General features: G+C 45.2%; 1 protein-coding gene and 1 long non-coding RNA gene across 2 annotated transcripts; one reads left to right on the top strand and one right to left on the bottom strand.

Annotated features, from left to right (window-relative positions):
- Positions 1 to 10,298: 10,298 nt before the first annotated feature.
- LOC120715411 lies at positions 10,299 to 11,501 on the bottom strand. The gene is made up of 3 exons (XR_005691625.1): positions 11,392 to 11,501; positions 10,659 to 10,841; positions 10,299 to 10,587 (listed from the first exon to the last, which is right to left on the bottom strand). It is a non-coding gene; the product is annotated as an uncharacterized LOC120715411 (long non-coding RNA).
- On the top strand, positions 11,072 to 20,128 carry gdf5 (growth differentiation factor 5). The gene is made up of 2 exons (XM_040002409.1): positions 11,072 to 12,216; positions 18,359 to 20,128. Exons 1-2 carry the CDS (start codon positions 11,736 to 11,738, stop codon positions 19,306 to 19,308), a joined length of 1,431 nt encoding a protein of 476 aa, XP_039858343.1. The 5' UTR covers positions 11,072 to 11,735; the 3' UTR covers positions 19,309 to 20,128.
- The last annotated feature ends 672 nt before the right edge of the window (positions 20,129 to 20,800 follow it).

The following is a 20,800-nucleotide window of genomic DNA, read 5'->3' as shown; positions in this document are numbered from 1 at the left end:
AAAGAAAACTCAGTGAAGCTGCTTTTTTGTAATTTCACTCAGCAGCTTTCACCAGCAGAGGGCAGCATTTTACCTGTGGGTATGTTGACGTGTTTTTAGGTGTGCATTGCTAGTTTTAATCTTTTTTTTTTTTTTTTGTTTAGCCCCACCCCATTTTATCAAATGGCTCTTTTTGTCACGTGTTCCATTACTAATCTTTTGGGGGACTGCACCTAAAATTAATGGGATGTTTTTAACCCTTTGACTTAAAGATGAAAGTCTGCACTTCAGTCTGATCGATTTAATGTTCACTGTGTTTGTGCAAAGAGGAAAAACTACAAAAAGTGTGTCACTGTCCATATTCTCACAGTATGGATCTACCTGCATTTGCCAGCACAGGTGTTTCTCTGCACTGAGACATTTCAGATACATCACAAACATGTGACAGACACTATCTCTACTTTTAAGATTAGGCTTCAAACTTTCCTTTTTGCTAAAGCATATAGTTAGGGCTGGACCAGGTGACCCTGAATCCTCCCTTAGTTATGCTGCTCTGAGCCAATCTGCCATTCAGGTGACATCCCTGACACTCACCTGTGTGTCTCCTTCAGGCCTCCGAAAGTCTTAAAACAAAGATGACTTTCAGTGTGAGTTATGGTGGGATTACTGAAATCACAATTAAGACAAAGTAGTAGGTAAGCGTCACCGTTAATAATGATCTTTGAATATTTCACTCACACATACACAAAGATTTAACTGCACATACTTTACTATGATATAAACACTAATATTGATCAGTGCATTTATTGGCAGCCAACTATCAAGAAACCGGCTTCTGTCTCTCTCTGTCACACATTTCAATCGACCACTTGCTCTTGACCGTGTGACCAGCCCACGTTCTGACCACCGCTGACGTGACTTCTACCATTCGAAAGCTCCGGCACTTGATTCGGTTGGAGGTTTCTTCCACCCCGCCATCGCCAAATCATGCTCACAGGTCATAAATCGTGTTATTGTTGGAGTTCTTTTTCCATTCTTGTTGGTGCAGGTTCTTCACTTTTCAGTCTAAAGCACGTTGAAAGTCAGTGCTGCTGTAAAAAGTCTGCGTTACAGCTTCTTCTTCTTTTTTTAACAGATAAAACAATCTCAGATGTGGTCGGCTCTGCTGTAGACGATGTCTTGGACTACGTTGTCTCTTTGCCGTGAGTCGACCTCTCAGCCCGTCATAGCTTTTTAAATGACCGAGTAAAATTTGCAGAGCGCCTTTCTGAATGTGACGGCTGAACGGCTCGACGATGGCAACGACCAAACAAATTCCTTTTGACACACAACAGCCACCTCAGACATTTTCCAGGAAACAAGTCAGTCATAATGTCCGCTCAATAACTAAGATGTTCCCCCCGAACAACAACGCAGGCTGACGTAAATGTGGTCATCTGATTGTACGTTTTGTTTTTACCTCTGACTTTTGTTTTCCACAGGAAAGCTCAGTGCTCTCTGCGAGGGTCACCACGAAAGCTTTACCGTTCACCCACCATATCCAGACCTGTCACACTTTCCATGTTACCGCTCTCTCTTTCTTCTTCTTTATCCGAGGACTTCACTGACTCAGCCGGGCCTCCGCCTCCCTTTTCCTGTGAGCGATGAAGAAAGGAATAAACAGACTCTCGCAGTGATCCGTATCACATTGTTTGGCCCACCTGCAACCTGTAAACTACTTGCTCGCTCGCCACAGAGAGGATGTTCTCAATTTGCTCCTTGCAGAAACCTGGATGAGCCCTGAAGGGGGCACTGGAAGAGCTGCCGATGTGAGCAGCACACATGAAAGCAGAGTGGCCTGTTCGGGTTCAAGTCCCAGAAACCTCTGGAGTGGGAGCAGAGCGTGTGTCAGGGAGCCAGGAAGGCTTTTAAAGTGCTCGAGTTCTCCGTGTCCTCATTTTGTTGATTTTGTTAAATGAAATGAAGATGCAGTTTATTGTCACATGCAAAGTAAAAAAAAACTAACATACAAAATAAAAGTGTCTTAAAGCTGGAGTACTTCTGCCTCTTGCAAATACTGTAAGCAGACCTGCACAGGTGAGGCAGAGCAGCAGAACATTATACTAATGCTGAAGGGAGGAGGGCAGTGCTAGCTGTCCTGCTCAGTCTGATGTGCTATGTGTTAGCCTCCTTTGAGCAGGCTGAGCTAGCAGTGTGTGCTGCCAATGGTGATGCTGTGGGCCCTGCCGATGACCCGGGTGGTGTAAATGTCCTGTAGTGACAGGAAGGCTGCTGCTGGGGTGAACCATGCAGTTTTTAAGTGGATGCTTCCTGAACACACCAGCTTTCAGGCTACGCTCAGACTGGATGAGAGACGCTCTCAGCTGTACATCTGTAGGAGTTCCACGTTTCCTCAGCCGTCCCTGTGAACGTCGAGACCAGGTGAGGGCTGATGTGTGTCCTGAGAACTTTTAAGGTCCTTGCCCTCTCCAGTGTTGGTCAAGTTACTTGAAAAAAGTAATCGGATTACTGCCCATCTCTGGCCCTCTCTACCTCCATCTAACTGGGGTGTACTGGGCAGTGCTTCTGCTGCCCAGTGCTGCAATCCCTAGTTTTAACAAACAAATACACAAAGCCTATCATGCAGTACAATAAGAGGAAAACAACTACAAAGACTCAGCAGCCAACCAGAGCAAGTCTGAGGCCAAGTACACACCTGGGACTGAAGGGCACAGGTGAACTCATCCTGATGGTAATAAGGGCAGGAAAACAACAAAGGCAGGAAGTAAAAATAAAGAAAACCAAGGAGGTAACCTTCAAAATAAAACAGGAAGTACCCTGAAAGAAGAACAGGAAGAAAACAGAAAAAAAGTAAAGACTTCATTTCAAAGGCGTTCTCCCTCACATGTAGCAAAATGCAGCATCAAGTAGCATCATATGGAAGTACTCAGAGTACCTCAAAATGTGTTTGGGTACTGCAGCTTTTGAGTGATCTTTACAACACCGAATGTAAGCCGCTGTCAGTAAATGGACTTAAAGTGAAGCCTCAGCAGTACTTTGATCTGCTTCATTCATAACATGCAGATAAGTTTAACCTTTTCCTGCTGTTTCCTGTTTATGAGCCGAAGTTAACCACCTGTCGCCGTCACGCAGCGCCTCTCAGACCGACCGTTCAATCCCGTCTCGTTTCAGTCTGATCAAAGTGAGGTCTAGCAGAGTGACACCTGGAGAACACAGGCTTACATGGATGTACACACAGAGCTAACGCTGAGCAGATGATGTGCGGCTGAAGTCAGGGAAAAACGGGGACAGGAACCCTAAAGGGACATTTCACCAAAACAACCTGTAAAGGAGCTCTAAACAGGGCAAATATGTTTTTTATCTCCAGATTCAAGATGAGAAACTTTCCCCAGCCCAGATTTCCCCTCAGTCCTCCCCAAACTGCTTTCACAGTCTGCTTACATTCACTTTGCATTTTTTGTGACCTGCTGCTCCCACGGGAGGAGGTGAGGTCACAGACTCACAGCTGCGGCAGCATCTTGTCCTGCTTTTGCAGATGATTTGGTCTTTTTGATTTCATCTAGCAATGTCGCCCGGCTGGTTAGGTGACCCTATTTAGTACCTGCCCACTTTACATCACCAACAGGTATTTTACCTGCTGCCAGGCAGGAGGAAACAAGGAAGACCTCAGAGGAGCTTCATGGTTCGTGAAGGAGAGGGTTGGTGTGACAGAGGAGGATGCTGGGATAGGAGGAGATGGAGGGAGATGATCCACTGTGGAGACCTCTAAAAGGCACAGCTGAAAGTAGGAGAAGGAGAATCAGGTACCACCCGCTCCGAGACACGGCCCTGGAGTTAAAACACAGGAAGAGCAGACAGTTTGCTGAATAACAGGAAATGGTAATTGTTCAGATTCCAATCAAATCCTCCCGCCTGCCCAGCAGACACTATTCCAAAACTTACTCTGAAACGGGAATCAGTTTCCAGTGAAAATCGGTCTGCACTTCCCCAAAGACGAGGAACACGTGTAACCTAAATCTATTTTTACATTCAGAACTCCATTAGCACAGTGTGACGAATATTTCCAATTATAAAATAAAAGCCGGGTGTTGGGCCTCCGACACCTGTGTCCAACCATAATATTCCATATTTCCCTCCATCCAAACAAACCTTTTCGTCCTATGGTTTTATAAACAGAGCGGCAGGGTTTCCACAGAGCGTCAGTGACAGCAGGACCTGTCTCCCAGCCCCGGCTCGCCGTGATGAAGGACGATGATGGCTGACAAATTGACTCTTTGTTTTATTGGTCTAACCTCACGGCAGACGCTGTCTGGCTGCGTGGTGGAGCAGTGTCACTCACCCCTGTCTGTCCAAATACCAGCCGACACACCCGCCTCCCTACAGCGTTAGTCCTGTTCCTGCACGTGGCAAAGACAGCAGCGCTTTAACCGTTCATCACGATCTTCTCTGTCAGAGTGACGCTGCTCTGACATTTGAAGCCGTACTAAGAACAGAATATGATTGGTGTTTCAGTGAACAGCTGTGGACATGTGTCTTTACATATTAATGTGGAAAACCACACGTGTGTAACACGAGCAGGACAGGGGAGGTGAATAATATGTTGGCACGTCTGCTGAAATGTTTGTTTTTTAATCTTTGATAAATCTTTGAGGTCTTAAAAGTCAAGCAATCTGAAGAAGCCAGTGAAACTTTAACCGTGCAGTCTTTCTAATGCCCAGCAGGGGGCGACACATCTGGTTGCAAAACATTTGTCTATGATAAAAGGACCCTGCTGCTCACTTGACCTTTGACCTCACCAGTGGTGGGTAAGCTACTTTAAATTAGTAACTTAGTTACATTACTAGTTACTTCTATCAAAAGTAACTCAGTTACTTCAAGTTACTCGTTGCTTTCAAAGTAACTAGTTACTAGGGAAAGTACCTTTGGTTTTACTCAGAATTCTCTTATTAATGTGTTGCTTCCCTGACTGAATGTGCACATTTCCACGAGAGGACTCCCACGCCTGGACCGTCGTCGACTGCCGCCATGATGCTAGCCTACGTCAAAACCGTCACGTGCACTTTTTACGTCCAACACGAAAACTGCAGTCGTGGTGCCTTCGATTGTACTCGGATCTCGGAGATTCTGCCTTCCGAGTAGGAAGATGTAGGTAACTCCAGACTGCAGATGAGCTGCAAATGTGTTTAGTAGTAATTTGTTTTTGTAGGCTAGCAAAACAACTGTTTTCGTGGGCAATGCCATATTGGATTCCCGACTTCTCTGACGAGGCTAACCAGAATGCCGTTTACTCGAGTGTGACATCATTCCCAGGTCCGTGTTCCGATTTCCGAGGTAAGCGAATGCAACACACGAAGTAACGAATAACGACCCTATCTAAATCCCAGTAACGATAAACCTGTTCCTGATTTTGGCATAATAACTAGTTACCGTGCTCGTTACCACAATAATAATGTAGTTACTGTAACACGTTACTAAATAACACGTTAGTCCCAACACTGGACCTCACTAAAGCCTTTTCCTGGGGAGTTTATGGTTCAGTCGCTGGTTTCAGGTCTTGAGTAAAACATGATATACATTTTTACAGTCCCCAGAACACCAATAGAAACGCTGGTTAACGAGCTTCCTTCTAATCGAAGCAGATATTAGAAGTTTTTGCTGTAAGTTCAGTTTTACTGATGATTTTAAAGAGCTGCACATCAGGAGGAACCAGCAGCTCGGGGTAAAGAAGCCTTATCTGCAGATTATCTGATTTATTTAATGCTTGTAGGTGTTAACAGTAATAACAAAAAATGAATGAACAATATCATTCTGCTCTTTTCATGACTTCCTGAGATTCTTTGAGGCATCCATGAATGAAAATGATCCAAAAAATCTTAAAAATACTTAAATCATGAAGAAAATGTTTTAATGGTCAGATATCTCCTTGTCAGGGGCTCCGATTGGCTGAGAAACCTGTCCGCTGGATATAGGAAGGTGCAGAGGATGTAGTGACCTTAGTGACCTTTTGACCTCTAGCCCACAGCATCCCTGGCTGGTTAAGAAGCTCCCGATTGTTGCTTGAGCGTCCTTTCATGTAAAATCAGTCACACGCGTTCCCGCCTGACCTTCTTGGAAACAGCTGATCTTTTGCTTATATAATGAAGCCCTAAAAGAATTTGTCTTCATGTGATGAAACTTTTCTGACACACAAGCTAATAATGTTTTGGTAATGTGAACCTTGAAAGTTTACCCAGAATGCACTCTTTGAAGTGTTTTCCAGCGAATGATCAGAAAAAAGATCAAACATCCGGAGTATCGATGCTTGTTTCTGCTCCTTCACGTCACATTAAACGTGTCCCGCGATGCAACTGGTTTCGGAGAAAGTCGTGCTGAACAAAAGCAGATCTTGGCCTCAGACTGTGACACTTGGAGCAGTGGGAAATTCTTTTGGCTGTATTTTTAATCAGATCCAAACTGTGAATTTTAGCCCAGAAAATTTCACATGGATGTCTGCGGTGCCGAATGCTGGAAAAGACTGAGCTGAGTCAGAAAGTTCGTGAAGGGGTGGAACCATTCAAACCTTTACCACAGGTGGAGCTTCATCCAACTTTGAAGGGGTAGATGATCTGGATCTGAAGGATCCTGCAGAGAAAGAAATAGAATGATAATTACAGGACCTATGATATGATGTGAAGGCGACCTGAGCGAGGACTTCGGGAACACGCTGATATATTTACTGACAGTTGGAGCAGTCCCGTCCTTTGGCCTGTTGGTCTGGAGCTGATGGAGTCCCAGGGTGTGATGCTCACCGACTCCAAACGCTTGCAGTTTGTTATAAAATCATAACTTATGACAGACTGTTGATATGAGCGTCAGGATAAATCCCTCGCTGTGTCTTTGACATTCGCCAGAATAAAAAGCAGCGAGGCAGCTCTTCGCCTCGGAGCAGCTCCGCGTACTGGAAACGGTTGTTTGTCAGTTGGCTCGAATCAGACTCCATGTGCACTTGATGTCCTTGGTTTTGGCTCTGGCCTGGGATCCTCGTTGCATGTCTCAGACTCAGAAATGTCAACAACTTATCTTCCAGAATGAAATGTTCCCCGCGTCCTGCATGCCACACGAGCCAGACCTGCCAAAGGAAAACCACATTTTCTCCAAACTGTGTCCCAATCTGCTGCGCTCAACGTTTTCTGAAGCGAGACCGGTGGGTCCAGAGCAGGAATCCGAGGTCCGGGGGATCTGTTTACATTTCACGCTCAAACGCACACCCACGATTCCTCCGATACAGGAAGTGCCCTCAAATATACACAGGCTATAAAAAGTGTTCACACCCCCGCGGTGTCCATCGGGATTATTTCTGTACCACATTCAATCACAGCAGAACGCCTTCCTGAAAGCGTATGTAGCACCGGAGTAAACACGGTGCAGGAATTCCTCTCAGAGAGTGAGAGAGCTGCAGACGTGCACACATACAGTCCTGGAGAAAGAAAGTACACCCCATTCATTTCTAAGGTTTACATATCAGAAATGCAGACGCATGAGTGAGGTCCACTTTTACTGCTTCCACTGGGATTCAAGTAACAGCCAGGCGCTGCTGATCAAATGCACTTGATTAACTGATCATCACTGAGTCTCAGCACCTCCATCAAAGCCGAGGTTTTGGCAGTTTTCTGGTCTGCAGCACGTCTCGGCCAGACTGTGCAACGCTCAAAGAAACTACAAACAACCAAAAATGCTCTACAGGCCTCAGTTAGCATGTTAAACTTTTTGAGAGCACAATTAGATAAAGACTGAATAAGTGTGGCTTATTTGGAAGCCTCGTGGCCTCTTCTGTCTGTAAAGAACAAGTTTGGCTGCATCCGAACGAACCGCAAGACGTCTGGAACGATGTCTTGCGGACAGGAGAGAACAAAGTGGAGGTTTTTGCCCATCGTGGACAGCAGCACAGTTGGACAAACCAAAACGCAGCATGTCAGCACAAATACCTCAGACCAACTGTCAGCTCAGCAGCGGAGGGCTGATGGTGCGGGCTCATTTTGCAGCCGCAGGACGTGGGCAGCTTGCAGTTATCGAGGTGACCGTGAACTCCTCTGTAAACCAAAGTATTCTAGAGTCAAATGTGAAGTCGTCTGTCTGGCAGCTAAAGCTCAGACCAAACTGGGTCAACAACAGGACGATGATCCTGAGCGCAGAAGCAAATCTCCAACAGAAAGGCTGAAAATTAAAAGAATTAAGCTGCTGCAACGGTCGAGTCAAAGCCCAGACCTCAACCAGACAGAAATGCTGCGAGATGTGCACAAATGAATCCACACAAACCTCAATGAACTGTGAAGAAGTGTGGGCCGAAATATTACCACAACGACATGAACGACCCATAAAGTCACACAGAAAACCATTACTGCAGCTCCTTCACACACTGTTGTAACATTCATTCAGTTCAGTTCAATTTTATTCACTTAGCACCAAATCAGTCGCATCATGTGCTTCACCGTATGCCGTAAAAACACACTGGTCAGCAATTAATGACGTTCAGTTGTGATGTGTTTTTAAGGCGCTGTCACCTGGAGTCAGGTCTGAATGTGCAACAGCGCAGTCTGATACCGGTCACATCCAGTCGAGCCGATCCCAACAACTTTGAGTTCATGTGCGATCCTCGACAGCATCATCCGATCACTCCTGTCCATCTGTCATGGTCAATGATCAGCGCACACAGAGACTGAGGGGGGCAGAAAAGCAGCTGAGGTCAGAGAGAATAAAGAGAGGGAAAGACAAACACAGCACCAGAACCAGAACCAGCTCCAGTTACAAACCACCAGAGACCAGCTCCACTGCCGGGAGCTCCGGGTCTGAACCCTGGCTGCTAATTATTCCCTGAGCTTGGTCGAAACTAAATTTATGGCACCGAGCTGGAGCTGCTCGTGGCATCATAAATTAAACTGGCAAACAGTGTTAGAATCAGAACCGACCGCCTCGTCCCCCGAGCAGAGAAGCAGACCAAAACACTGTAAACATGGATGTGTGAAAACTCCAGGTTTTATAATCTTTTAATGTTTAATAATGTAAACAGTCAAATATGAGACTACAAGTGTGTCAACTGTAATTTAAACAGGATAATATAGTAAAATTAAATAGATGTAATACATTAAAACTGTAATGCAGTACAGTCGTTGATGGCTGTGTAGACTACTGACAGAAACACACGGAGAAAAAACACACAAAGTGAGTTTAACAGTGTACAAGAGGCAAACAGAAAAACAGAAAAACAAATCCCCACAACACCAGTCAAGCTAAAAACATGACAGGTACTAACTGTGGCCCAAAACGACATATTTACTAATATTCAGGCAAAGCATTTGCATCCTGCAGGTCATATAAAATCACCTGAGGCCAATTCTTAAGATTTAGGTACAGTTATAATTATGCAAAATACTTAACATATAAGCTATAGCACTGCACACCAGGGGACACAAAAGGCATTTGTGACATTAGCAGGGACTTCAGATACCAGTATGCTATTAATTATTCCAGGAGAGATCACACTAGTCAGTATGCCAAAATTCCCAGGATGTCCTGCAGTGACCTAAAGGCCCATTCTGGTAAACATGACAGCCACAAAGCTCGGCACAGTGGAAGTGGACATAGTGCACAAAGTGGTGTCTCAGCAACGTCCTCGGCACAGGTTAATCCCCTCCACTGTCCCATCAGTGGTTGTCCAGCCACACAGCCTGGACATCTGTTATGTTGAAGGAACTCGTTTTAAATTTCTGTACTTATAATAGCTTTAAACCTCCCAAAGTCATCATCTGCTATGAAAAGAAGGAGAATAAATAACATGTTTATGTCATGTTGTGAGAAGATATCAGCTGAAGTTGAGTTAGAAGAAGTCTGAAGATATTCCAGCACGCTGTGAAAACGCTGCCTCCTGGTGGGGAAAGCTCTGATAAAACACGGAGAGGATAATGACAGTAAAACAATTACAGTCACGAAGGCTGGCTGATGACATGGTGACAAACATGTGGTCTCTTTTCTCTACCCGTAAACTCCTTCCGCTGGTTGCTGTGGTGGTGCAGGGCATGCTGGGATAGGTAACACCAACACAAGCTTTTGTGATGGTTTGCTTGCTTGTATAGTCTGTATAGTCTTGTCCAGGGGTGTCGAACTCCAGGCCTCGAGGGCCGGTGTCCTGCAGGTTTTAGATATCACCCTGTTTCAACACACCTGAATCAAATGATTAGTTCATTACAGGGCTTCTGGAGAACTTCAAGACATCTTGAAGTGATAATTTAGCCATTTAAATCAGCTGTGCTGGAACACGGACACATCTAAAACATGCAGGACACCGGCCCTCGAGGCCTGGAGTTCGACACCTGTGGTCTTGTCTGTGTGGTCTATTCCCACAGTGCAGTGGGTGATGGTGGATGGAGCAGACCGTGGAGTCACCAGACTTCTGAAGCTCTTCTTCCACATGACTCCACCAGCGCACAGCCTCACTGGTGGTGGTTTTTGTTCATGTTAGTTTAAATAAATTTGATGTCATTGTTCTTCATCCCGTGTCTCTCTCTTCTTTCATGTCTTCTAAACAAGTGTGAGATGCTGACAGATGACAGGTGAAAGTAGTGACTGTGGCTGCTGGAAGACAGAATAAAGGCTTTTTAAAGCAGGTTTATGAGAAGCAAGTGTTTCGTGTTTTGCATCGATACCTGAGTATGCAGTGGGACAGGATGGCAGCTCACAGTGCTGACGACCGAAAACGTGAAAGGTGGATGTACCAACAATGATGTCACCGATTTCAGTTTAGAAGGTTGGAGTTTGGATTTTTTTTACCTTTATAAAAACTGTGAAGCAAAGAATCATCCAGAGATGCTGCTGAGCGATAAAAATATCTGTTAATGAGAACAAAGAGACACAAAACAGAAAAGTGTCATAATCTGTACTGCTGAGAAACACAACACAGATCAAACCGATGAGTGGAGATTTTTATTTCTGCGCTTTTTGGCTCTTTTCACTGATGTGAACTTTTTCATTACCGTCCTGTGTGTGTGTGTGTGTGTGTGTGTGTGTGTGTGTGAGCGCGCGTGCGTGCGTGTGTGTGTGTGTGTGGGGGGGGGGTCCTTTCCGTGTTGCAGCTTCAGTGAGTCATTGGTGGAAAAGAGGGAGGAAGATTTGAGGAGAAATATCGCTGTTAAATGAGTTTGGGCAGCATGACATCACGCGGTAATTAAACCAGTTTTCTGGAATTCCGTTTCCAATTCCTGCGCTCAGGTTCGCTGGAGGAGTTTTTCGAGCACCTGCAGGTTGGTGTGTGAGTGAAATATTTTCACTGGACGGAGTTCAAACTCTGGAGAGAGAGAGAGAGAGAGGGAGGGAGGGCTGCGGCATTACGCCATTCTTCCCTCTGAGAGAAAAAAAGGGGGATTTAAAGAAGTTTCTTACAAGACTTCCAACAGTTCCGCGGAGTGTTTATGCGCCTCTCAGCCCGGGCTTTGCGTTCTGCTGTGCCGGGTACATCTCTCCAGCACTATGCTCCTCACACATGACGCGTGGGACAATAAAGCTGTGCGGGATTTGTTTCTTCTGCTTGTAGACGTCCGTTACAGTCTCTGCTTTCACCGCCTGGCACGTGTCTCTGGCGAGTTTCAGGCGGGGGCAGCAGCTTTTGTGCATTTCTCGTGAGGATGACCCACTCGGATTTACTGCTCTTTGCCGCTTCAGCTTCCTTGTGATCTCACTGCACTTCGCTACGATGACAGCCTGGCGGGAGGCGAACGCGCTTTAGGATGAAAGCTGTGACGCGTCTGTCTCTGCTGCTCAGCTGCTGGACCCTGGTTCACCTGCATCCCGGCCCCACGGCGCGTGTCCGCGCAGGTCCGCCGGTAATCAGAGGAGAGGCGACCAGGGCGACCAGCTCAGGGCGCACGGATCCCGTGCGCTCCCGGCTCCTCGGCGGGGATGCGCACGATAAGTCGCACGCTCCCGCTGCCATTAACGCGCATGCACGAGCGGGTGGAGGTTCATCGGGGAGAAGTTTGGGAAAAGTTGCGGCCGCGGCTGCGCGCACCGCGTCCCCGCAGAGAGCCCATAGCGCGCCGGCTCCGGCGTCGCAGCGGGGGGCCGCGAGCCACAAACAGCCGCTCGTGACGCCGCACGACTACATGCTCGCGCTGTACTGGTCTCTCTCCAGCGGTGACGTCAACGGCAGCGCGCTGCACGAGGCCGGCCTGGCCAACACCATCACGAGCTTCGTGGATAAAGGGCAAGGTAACCGCATCACCCACGAGCCTCTCTGCGTGCTCCCACGTCACTTTTCAGTCCCATGAAAGAAACACAGTGACACGCTGTTAGTGCAGGGATGGTGGCAGACACACACCCAGCTGAGCTGTGATGGGTGGGTGGGGGTCCACGCTGTGGGGGCAGCAGGACAGCTACTTCATGATGCGTTTGTGCCCCTGGTACTCTGGGGGATTAAAAAAGCAGCTGGAGCAGGAGGTTAGAGGAGATCTGAGGAGCCAGAGGATGAGCAGAGGGGCTGTTAGCTGCTTTTAAAGTCTCACTTTAGAATCCACAACAAGTTCAGACCTCACATCCACAATTCATTAACAATTAAAAAATGGGGAGTATAAAAAGGATGTCACTGGAACTTCAGGTGCCACAGAATGAGAGCTGCTTTAAGGGACTGGAGACCAGTGTGGGGGGCACCAGACGAGGGTGGTGCTGAGGGCACAGGCTGAGGATTGTGGCGTTAAAATCAGGAGGTCAGCAGTGAGTGGAGTATGATGAGAAGGAGCGTTCAACAAACTGGGCGTCAGATTCTGACAGCCAGTTAGCTTAGCTTAAAGAAACGGCTCCATCCAGAGCTAACAGAGGATGTGATTTAGCCGAGAAGTTCAAGTGGACGTAATTTTCTCCTTTTAGTTTTTCTCCTCTTCCAGCAGTACGCAGTCATGTGATGTTTTAAATGCTGAGGTCAGTCGTTCAAAAGCTAAGGCTGCTCTGAACTCTCAGTTTTAGATTTTTTTTTCTAGATTTGGATCTGTGTGATGTCAGTAAGATTAGATATCCTTATATGGTCCTCCCATCACAGAAGCCACACCCACCTGCTGTTTAATCTGTTTTTTGAGAGGCGTAGCCAATCAGAAGCACTATTCTATTTTTCTTTCAGTCTTCCTTTATGTATGTATGTTTATGTAAAAGCTAACACTGACTCATTAAACCACCTTGTGGTGCAAACTGGTATTACAAGAAAAAGACAGCTTGGCTTGAATTTGAAGGAAGTTGATCTCTAGCAGAAACAGAGATGATGCCTTCATTTAATTTTGGAAGGTTTTAAACTGCATTTGAACACAGAAATGTGAAAGTGTTTGATTTTCAGTTATAAACAGAGGCCTGCAGGTGTATCACAACTACTTTCATCAAACCAGATTACAGCTTTTAATCTTTACACATACACCTTTTTTAAAAAAAGATCCCACTCTCTGGACTTCCAGGTTCATGGAGGGTGCTCTTCTGGGATTTTTTTGACAGAACCGGCTGAGCCAATAGATATGTTTCATTTTCAGCTGTAAAATTGCAGTGTAAAAAACCCTAAAGGACACCAGTGTAGATTTAATTTAGGCCGCATACATCATCGATGCTGGATTTGTGAAAACTAAAATAAAACTTGGGCTTTTTTTCTACAAACAGCTGGAAATAATTATTTAGCTCCTTTCACTCCTGTTTATTGAGGACTTTTCTCACGGGCACCCTCCGCTGCACACTTGAATTTCAGCCAGTTTGAGATTGACAGGAAGTGGAATGGCTCTCTCAGATTGGCTTCAGTTTGGCTCGGGTCACCTCTGCAAGCGTGAGGTGGGCGGGGCTTATGGGCTTTATTGTAACCAGCCAGGAGGGGGTTACAAGCTGTGATGGCAGCTATGTTTGTCTATATCTGGTACTTTGGTGGGAGAAAACCAAACAGTGGGGACCAAGGGAGTGAGTTTACATGTATGAAATTAGAAATGCATTCTAATAAGCATTTTTCTAAAGACCAATAACTAATTAGTCTCGTAACAGCAGGTAGTGTAGCAGAGGAATAATTTGTGTTTGCTGTCAAACTTTCAGCAGTTTTAACGTCTGGAACATGTCTGTGCACATATTTATGTATATTTATTCCTTTGCAGTTGTGAGTCTGTGTGTGTGTGTGCTGCCGTGTGTTTCTAACATCTGGTCGGCTCTCAGTGATATATACGGCCTCGTGAGGGTAAATAAACAGTGCTCACAGCCCTCCGTGTCATGTTGTCTTTACGATGTAAAACAGTTTTAGAAGCGTCTTTAAATGAGCGCAGTTTCATGTTCCTGCTGCTGCTGAAGGTTTACATTTCCACCACTTAATGTACTTTTAATGTGGCCTTTATTTGTTCAGCGAGTCGCTGCTGACTTCGTCCACATGCTGAGACGAGGAACTGATCACCCCGACGCTCGTTATTTACCTTCTATCCTTTCATTCACTCTTACTCGCTTCCTTTTTTCTGCCTTTATTCCTCCGTTACTGCTGCCGCTCCTTCCTTCTTTCTTCCTGCCACATGCAAGGCTGAACCTACCTCCTGAGGGGCCCTAGAGCAAGACGTTGCTCTGGGGCCCCCAATGATGCTGTGTGTGTGAAGCACAGCAGCTAAAACCCTGATTAGTCGACTAAAAGTTCGGTAGGAACACCTGGTTTCGACTCCACCATCGGGCCTTTCTGTGTGACGTTTGCATGTTGTCACTGTGTCTCTGTGAGTTCACTCCGGCTTCCTCCCACCACCCAAAGTGTAGTTAGTGGGGTTAGGTTAGTTGGTGCAAATAGTTAAATAGTCCATCTCTCTGTCTCAGCTCTGGTGACCCGCCTGGGATTAGGAGAGATTTGGTCATTTTCCCCCAGAGTGGGAAATCTTCTTCACCTGGGCCGGTGCCAGTATGTTAAAAAAGCTGAAGCCATGTGTGCAAGTGAGCGCCACGCCATTCTCCAGACAAAAGTAGGTTTTTTTGTAGTTATATTACTTTCATAATTTTAGGAGTGGTGATCAGCCTGAAATGTCGAGTTTTCAATTTATAGATCACAAAACATTTGAGTTTTAGAGTCTTTCTTAACTAAATCTTGGTGTTTTGGAGCTTTGTTTGAGCAGGTGACCCACATACTTTAAGGCTATTGCAGTAGTCGAATCCATCCGAGTTATTTGCTGCATCTCTTCCCCTGTGCTCTGTCCCTGCGTTCCTGTCCACTCTCCACTCACCTGCTTAGATAAAGGCTAAAAGCCCTTAATAACAGCACTTAATAAAACTGTCCATTCATTTTAACTCCATGAACAGTAACCCATAACAACACTGTACTTTACACGCTTTAATAAACTCATCCAGTCGGCCAACTCTGACCCTTTCCTGGACCAGTTTTGGCCCCTGAACCACGTGTTTGATGCCCTCGATATATCTGCTCGTGTGACAAAAAGAAATGTAAATCTTATTTAATTTTGGTCAGTTATAATTTTACTGAGTTATAAATAAATGAGTTTGAAAAAGCTCCTTTCAGAAGCAAAGCAGAGATGTTTGGTTTCAGGAGGTTGGTTTGATCTTGCAAATTTTGGATAGTCTTGTTTTGGCACAGTGAGCCCTGTGATATAAATAAGTTTTCACTGGATGACAAAGGGCCAAAGCCAGACATCTCACCTGAGAGCTCTGCTGCTGCTCGCTGCCCTTCTGTCAGCTATTTTAAAGCCCCGCCCCCACTGGACATCCTGAAAGCTGTTAGTAGAGGGATGAAGTCAGAGTTAAGAAGCCAAACATTTAATCTTGTGTGTTCTGCATTTACATACACAATAATCTGTTCCAAGCCGCTCCTGAAAGACTGATTTTCTGAGCGTTCTGAAGTGATAAAGACCACACCTGAGAGCTCTGCATCCCTCCAACATTATTTATCCTCGCTGATTTACAAGTGCGTGAGAGTTTGTGAAACCAAATTCCTCTCAGCTTTAATCAGACTGTCCAAAGAGGAGTGTGTGTGTGTGTTTGCTGTCTGTCTGCTGTGAATAGCTGCAGGTCCACAATAACAGGCCTGTTTACAGAGCGTTGCGGTCTCCCGGCCTGGTTCTAATGTACTTTTCAATGCATGATAAAGTCCTGGACAGCAGGAGGGGGTGCTGTGAGAACATGTAAGCAGTTTGTGTGCATATGCACAGCTAACTTTGCGAGGACCGGAGTGATTTCTCTGACCTTTGAAGTGAGGACATGTGTGGAACATGAGGACAGTAGTTCAGAGGTCTGTTTGAAGGTTCAGAATTCGTTTCAGGGTTCAGGGTTGATCAGGGATAAATTAGGCTCAGAATCATGGGAATATATTAGCCGACCTGGGTCCTCACAGAGAATTTAAAACACATGTATCTGCTGGGTTTCATTGGACAGGGAAGTTTACAGTTTCCCTCACTGACAACAACAGAAAACCATCTACACCATTCAGTTCATGCTTTCTGATGCTGTGCACATAGCATGAGTGTGTATACTTGTTTTACATATGTTATGGGGACTTAAAGCTTTTCACTTACCCGTGAGGACATTACTTTAATTTGAGGACAATTAATATAAAGTAAACCATAAAGTGTTACTCTAAACACGAGTCTTTGGATGCTCATTCTTATTATTTATGTCGATTTCCTTCATAATGCCTGCAGTAGTTTATTGTAGATATGGCAACTGACTTCATTCACCAGTTTTTGCATCTGTGGTTTGAAGCTTCAACATTTACATTTTGGCTACCACCATGTTTTTATTGATTTATTTATTTAAAGCAACGAGTTACCATATTTGGACCAGAAGGTAGAGAGCTCAGTTGCCAGCTGTTGGTAGCCCTTTGTTAGCAAACTGCATCTGTAGCACTAATTAACAGGTGTCTGTATTGCTACATTACATCCATACAGTCTGAGTAACATCATTAAATATGTAAAATCTATTGGTTAGGGTGTTTCAGAGAGCCTGTGAACAAAGATGGTGTATTTTGTAAGAAGCTATATATGCCTAGCTGTTTAGTGCTAAATGCTAATACAAACATTGTAAAACCAATCCTAAAATCTATTGGGAGCCAGATAAGGAGCACAAAATAGGGGTGATAATCTGGCAGCAGCATTTCGTATTGCAAAGAGATGCTTTGCCCAAGATGGTAAACGGGGATTAATCTAAACACGATGACACAACTGCAGGAATGTGTTTTTCCAGGTCAGCAGAGGAAACCATATGTTGCAATTTAGAAATGTGTCTGAAATGAAAGAAACAGGAATGAGAGCAAGTTGAAGCCCAGAATAAAATAAATATTACACCAAGATTTCAAACACTGGCCCGATGAACAAAAAGAAGCAAGAGTCTGACTTGTGAGTGCGAATGGTTGTCAGTCTCTGTGTGTTAGCCCTGTGACAGACTGGCGACCTGTCCAGGGTGACAGCTGGGATAGGCTCCAGCGCCCCCCGCGACCCTGAAAAGGAGAAGTGGAAGCAAATTGATGGATGGAAACCAAAACCAATTGAATTGTAACAGGATATAAAAATATTTGTTGTTATTGATACACCTTTGAATCAATGGATATTTGAGGAACTGTAGTTCACTTCACATTTTCGCTCTTGGCAGCTATTACGATGTTTTAGTCTGAGATGTCTTCAAAAATAAAAAAAATCCCAAAATAAAGTTAAGAATGCTGTTCTTTCCTTTTTAAAAGGCTAATAAAAATATAAACAATAGTAATGTTTTTATAAAACAGACCAGTAAGATCCAGAAAAACTATTAGGTCCATTTTTACCTGGAGGGAAAATGTAAACAGTATAAAAGAATAACAGCAGAGCCAATGCAGAAGAGCACACTTGTTTTCTACATTATGGTCATTCTAAGAGAAAGGATGTTTATCCAGGTTAGGCTCCAGCTCGGCTAAATACATGCCAATCACAAATCCCTGTCCAGTGAGTCTTCAGCATCACTTGGTTTCACAGTCAGACCCACAGCTCAATACCAAGATTGTGATGATAAAAAGGGTCATGAATAAAAGTCTATAGTCTGTGATGGGGAGCAGCACTTTAGGAAAGTACAGTATTTCTTTATATTTCAAAAGCTGAGATCAGACAATATCTGGATTATTAAAATGGGTTCAATGAAGATTTCAAGTAGGGAGATCTCGTAAAAGATTTAGTTAAAAAAGAAAGAAAGAGTCAGTTATGGAAGTGTATGGACCCGTCAGTGTATTTCATGACCTGACGGGTGGCCATCAGCTGATGGCTCTCTGGGGCTCACATTACAGATTCATTCATTTACTCAACGGTCCTTACTTGCTGTGTTGTGTTAGAAAAGTTTGTTGCACTATTTTTCTTTTTGCCTGTCGGTGAATATTTACCTGCGCTTCCGTTTCTAATCACAGATGAACGTGGGCCCCAGCTGCGACGGCAGAGGTATCTTTTCAACATCAGCTCTCTGGAACGGGATGGGCTCCTGGGGGCCGAGCTACACATCCTGAGGAAGCGCCTGCCTGACCCTCGCAGAGTCTTGATAGGCTACAGAGGAGGAGAAGGAGGAGGAGTCCCGTCACCGCTCCTAAGGCTGCACACCTGCGCTTCAGGCAAACAAAAGGCCGTTCTTGTCCAGATGAAGGCCGTAGAGGATCTGTTCAGCAGCACATGGGAAGTGTTTGACGTTTGGAAGGTGTTCAGGGGCTTCAAAACCCAGAAAGGCCAGCATTCCCAGGAGCTGTGCTTTGAACTGGAAGCGCTGGAGCACGGAGGCGGTCGCCCCATGGACCTTCGCGCTCTGGGATTCGCTCGACACGGCAGGACCAACAAGGAAAAAGCCTTCTTCTTGGCATTTGGGAAAAGCAAGAAGCGTGACCTTTTTTACAAAGAGATCAAAGCGCGGTCCGGCCACGACAACAAAACAGTCTACGAGTACCTGTTCACCCAGCGACGGATGAGACGGGCACCTGCTGCGAGGGGAGCCAAAAAACCCGTGCAGCAGTCCCTGCCACAGTCCATATCCCAGCACCAGACAGTGAAGGCCAGGCTGCGCTGCCACCGGAGACGGCTCCACGTCAACTTCAAGGAGATGGGCTGGGACGACTGGATCATCGCGCCGCTGGAGTACGACGCCTATCACTGCGACGGCGCCTGCGATTTTCCCATCCGCTCACACCTGGAGCCGACCAACCACGCTATCATACAAACCCTGATTAACTCCATGGACCCGGAGTCAACGCCGCCCACTTGCTGCGTCCCGACACGGCTCAGCCCGATCAGCATCCTCTACATCGACTCGGCCAATAACGTCGTCTACAAGCAATACGAGGACATGGTGGTGGAGTCATGCGGGTGCAGGTAGCAGACACAGCAAAGACTTTTCAATATTATATTCAAAGCTAAAACTGGAGTTGGTATTTCAGGCTCACTGCTATGCAACGCACATTACTCCTCACACTCAAGTGGGCTTACAAGAATGCATACCAGAGACTATTTAAGACTAAACAGATGAAGATAAACTCACGGAGGTGATGCTCTGAAACGCCCACTCACTGTGTAATGTTGATGTTGGTAGTGATGAGCAATATGCATCCAATACAATCCAAATAATGGAAACACGACCCGATGAAGAAAGACTCGTTTGGACTGTTTCGTACGGACTTTTTCCTTCTTCTTAGATTTGTATCAAGTTGCTGATTGTTGTAAAGAGTTTAAAATGCCTTGGAAAAATGAAGTGTTATACTTAAAAATGCTCTTTTCCAGCACTTATCTGATGAAGTCATTTGTATGCCTTATCCAAGACCTTTTTGTAAAGCATGTCAAGAATTTCTGATGTATAAATACGAGCCAGGGATGAAGTGCTCATCTGACCTGCTCCAAATTTGGGAAAGCTGCATAAACTCGTGTTCAATAAAAAAAATGTCTAATTGACTGAGCTCCAAACTCCTATCAGTGAAAACCTCTGCCCCCCACCCCCTCGAGGATCTGCAGACTAAACTATCGGAGGAATTTGTGAGATTTACAGCTGCCAAATTTACAATTTAACCCAGGAATGACTGTTTGATGTGGAACATGAGTGTTTTACTTGGCTGGCTTGATAAACTGTTGCAAAGGTCTAGTTAAAATTACGAGGAGTTAGGTTTTTTAACTTTGTGCCTATTAAAGGGGACCTGTTCTGCTCATTTCCAGCTCCATCTCTTTATTATAGACTCTGCAAGTAGATTTGCAGGCGCTGAATTCATCATCTGGGTGACTACATATAAAAGATGGTCAAAGCCTCTGTGATGTAACCCACTGGGCTGTGGACTCCACGTTTTGAAATCTCAGTGTCAGCATTTTTCCTCTGGAGCCGGAGCTGGCTGTGAATTATCAGCTGCATTAATAAATTGTACATATATCTGTAAGTTAGCACTAAGCCCCATAAAATAAGATAAGATCAGATAAAACTGGAGCACAGACGTCTCAGACGATCTGGCTAACCACAGAGATAATTGCATCACTCCGAAATGTACCTTACTCCAAAACTGACTAATAGCACAAACTGGTCCAAAGATCCAGTTCGGGGACTTCAGTTACCAAAATTATTTCTGTAGCACGCTGTAAACATCTTCGTTTCTGCTTTAAAGCAGCATCTTTTTAAACCCCAGAGGGGCTATCATAGGTGCTAACTGTCAAAACTCAGGAGACCAGTTTAAAAAAGACAGCTCTGTTTGCACAGGGTTAAGGTCAGCTGATGACCTTGGAGGGGGTTCATACTGGCGTTTGTGGGGACTGACTGGTTTTAGAGAAAGCCTCAAGAGTTTCATCGCCACTTGAGGAAGAACCAGTTTGACCAATTATTATTATGTAAGTCA

This window comes from Simochromis diagramma, unplaced genomic scaffold (assembly GCF_900408965.1).
Source record: "Simochromis diagramma unplaced genomic scaffold, fSimDia1.1 OVJJ01000438.1, whole genome shotgun sequence".
Classification (NCBI taxonomy): Eukaryota; Metazoa; Chordata; class Actinopteri; order Cichliformes; family Cichlidae; genus Simochromis; species Simochromis diagramma.
Note: the sequence above shows the minus strand (reverse complement) of the source record. Positions and strands in the feature narration are given on the sequence as shown.

What these genes read in the sequence shown, in the direction of transcription:
- gdf5 (XM_040002409.1), top strand. Translation starts at nt 11,736, where the DNA reads ATGAAAGCTGTGACGCGTCTGTCTCTGCTGCTCAGCTGCTGGACCCTG. An exon ending in CTTCGTGGATAAAGGGCAAG is followed by an intron (nt 12,217 to 18,358) that starts GTAACCGCATCA and finishes TTCTAATCACAG; the next exon opens with ATGAACGTGGGCCCCAGCTG.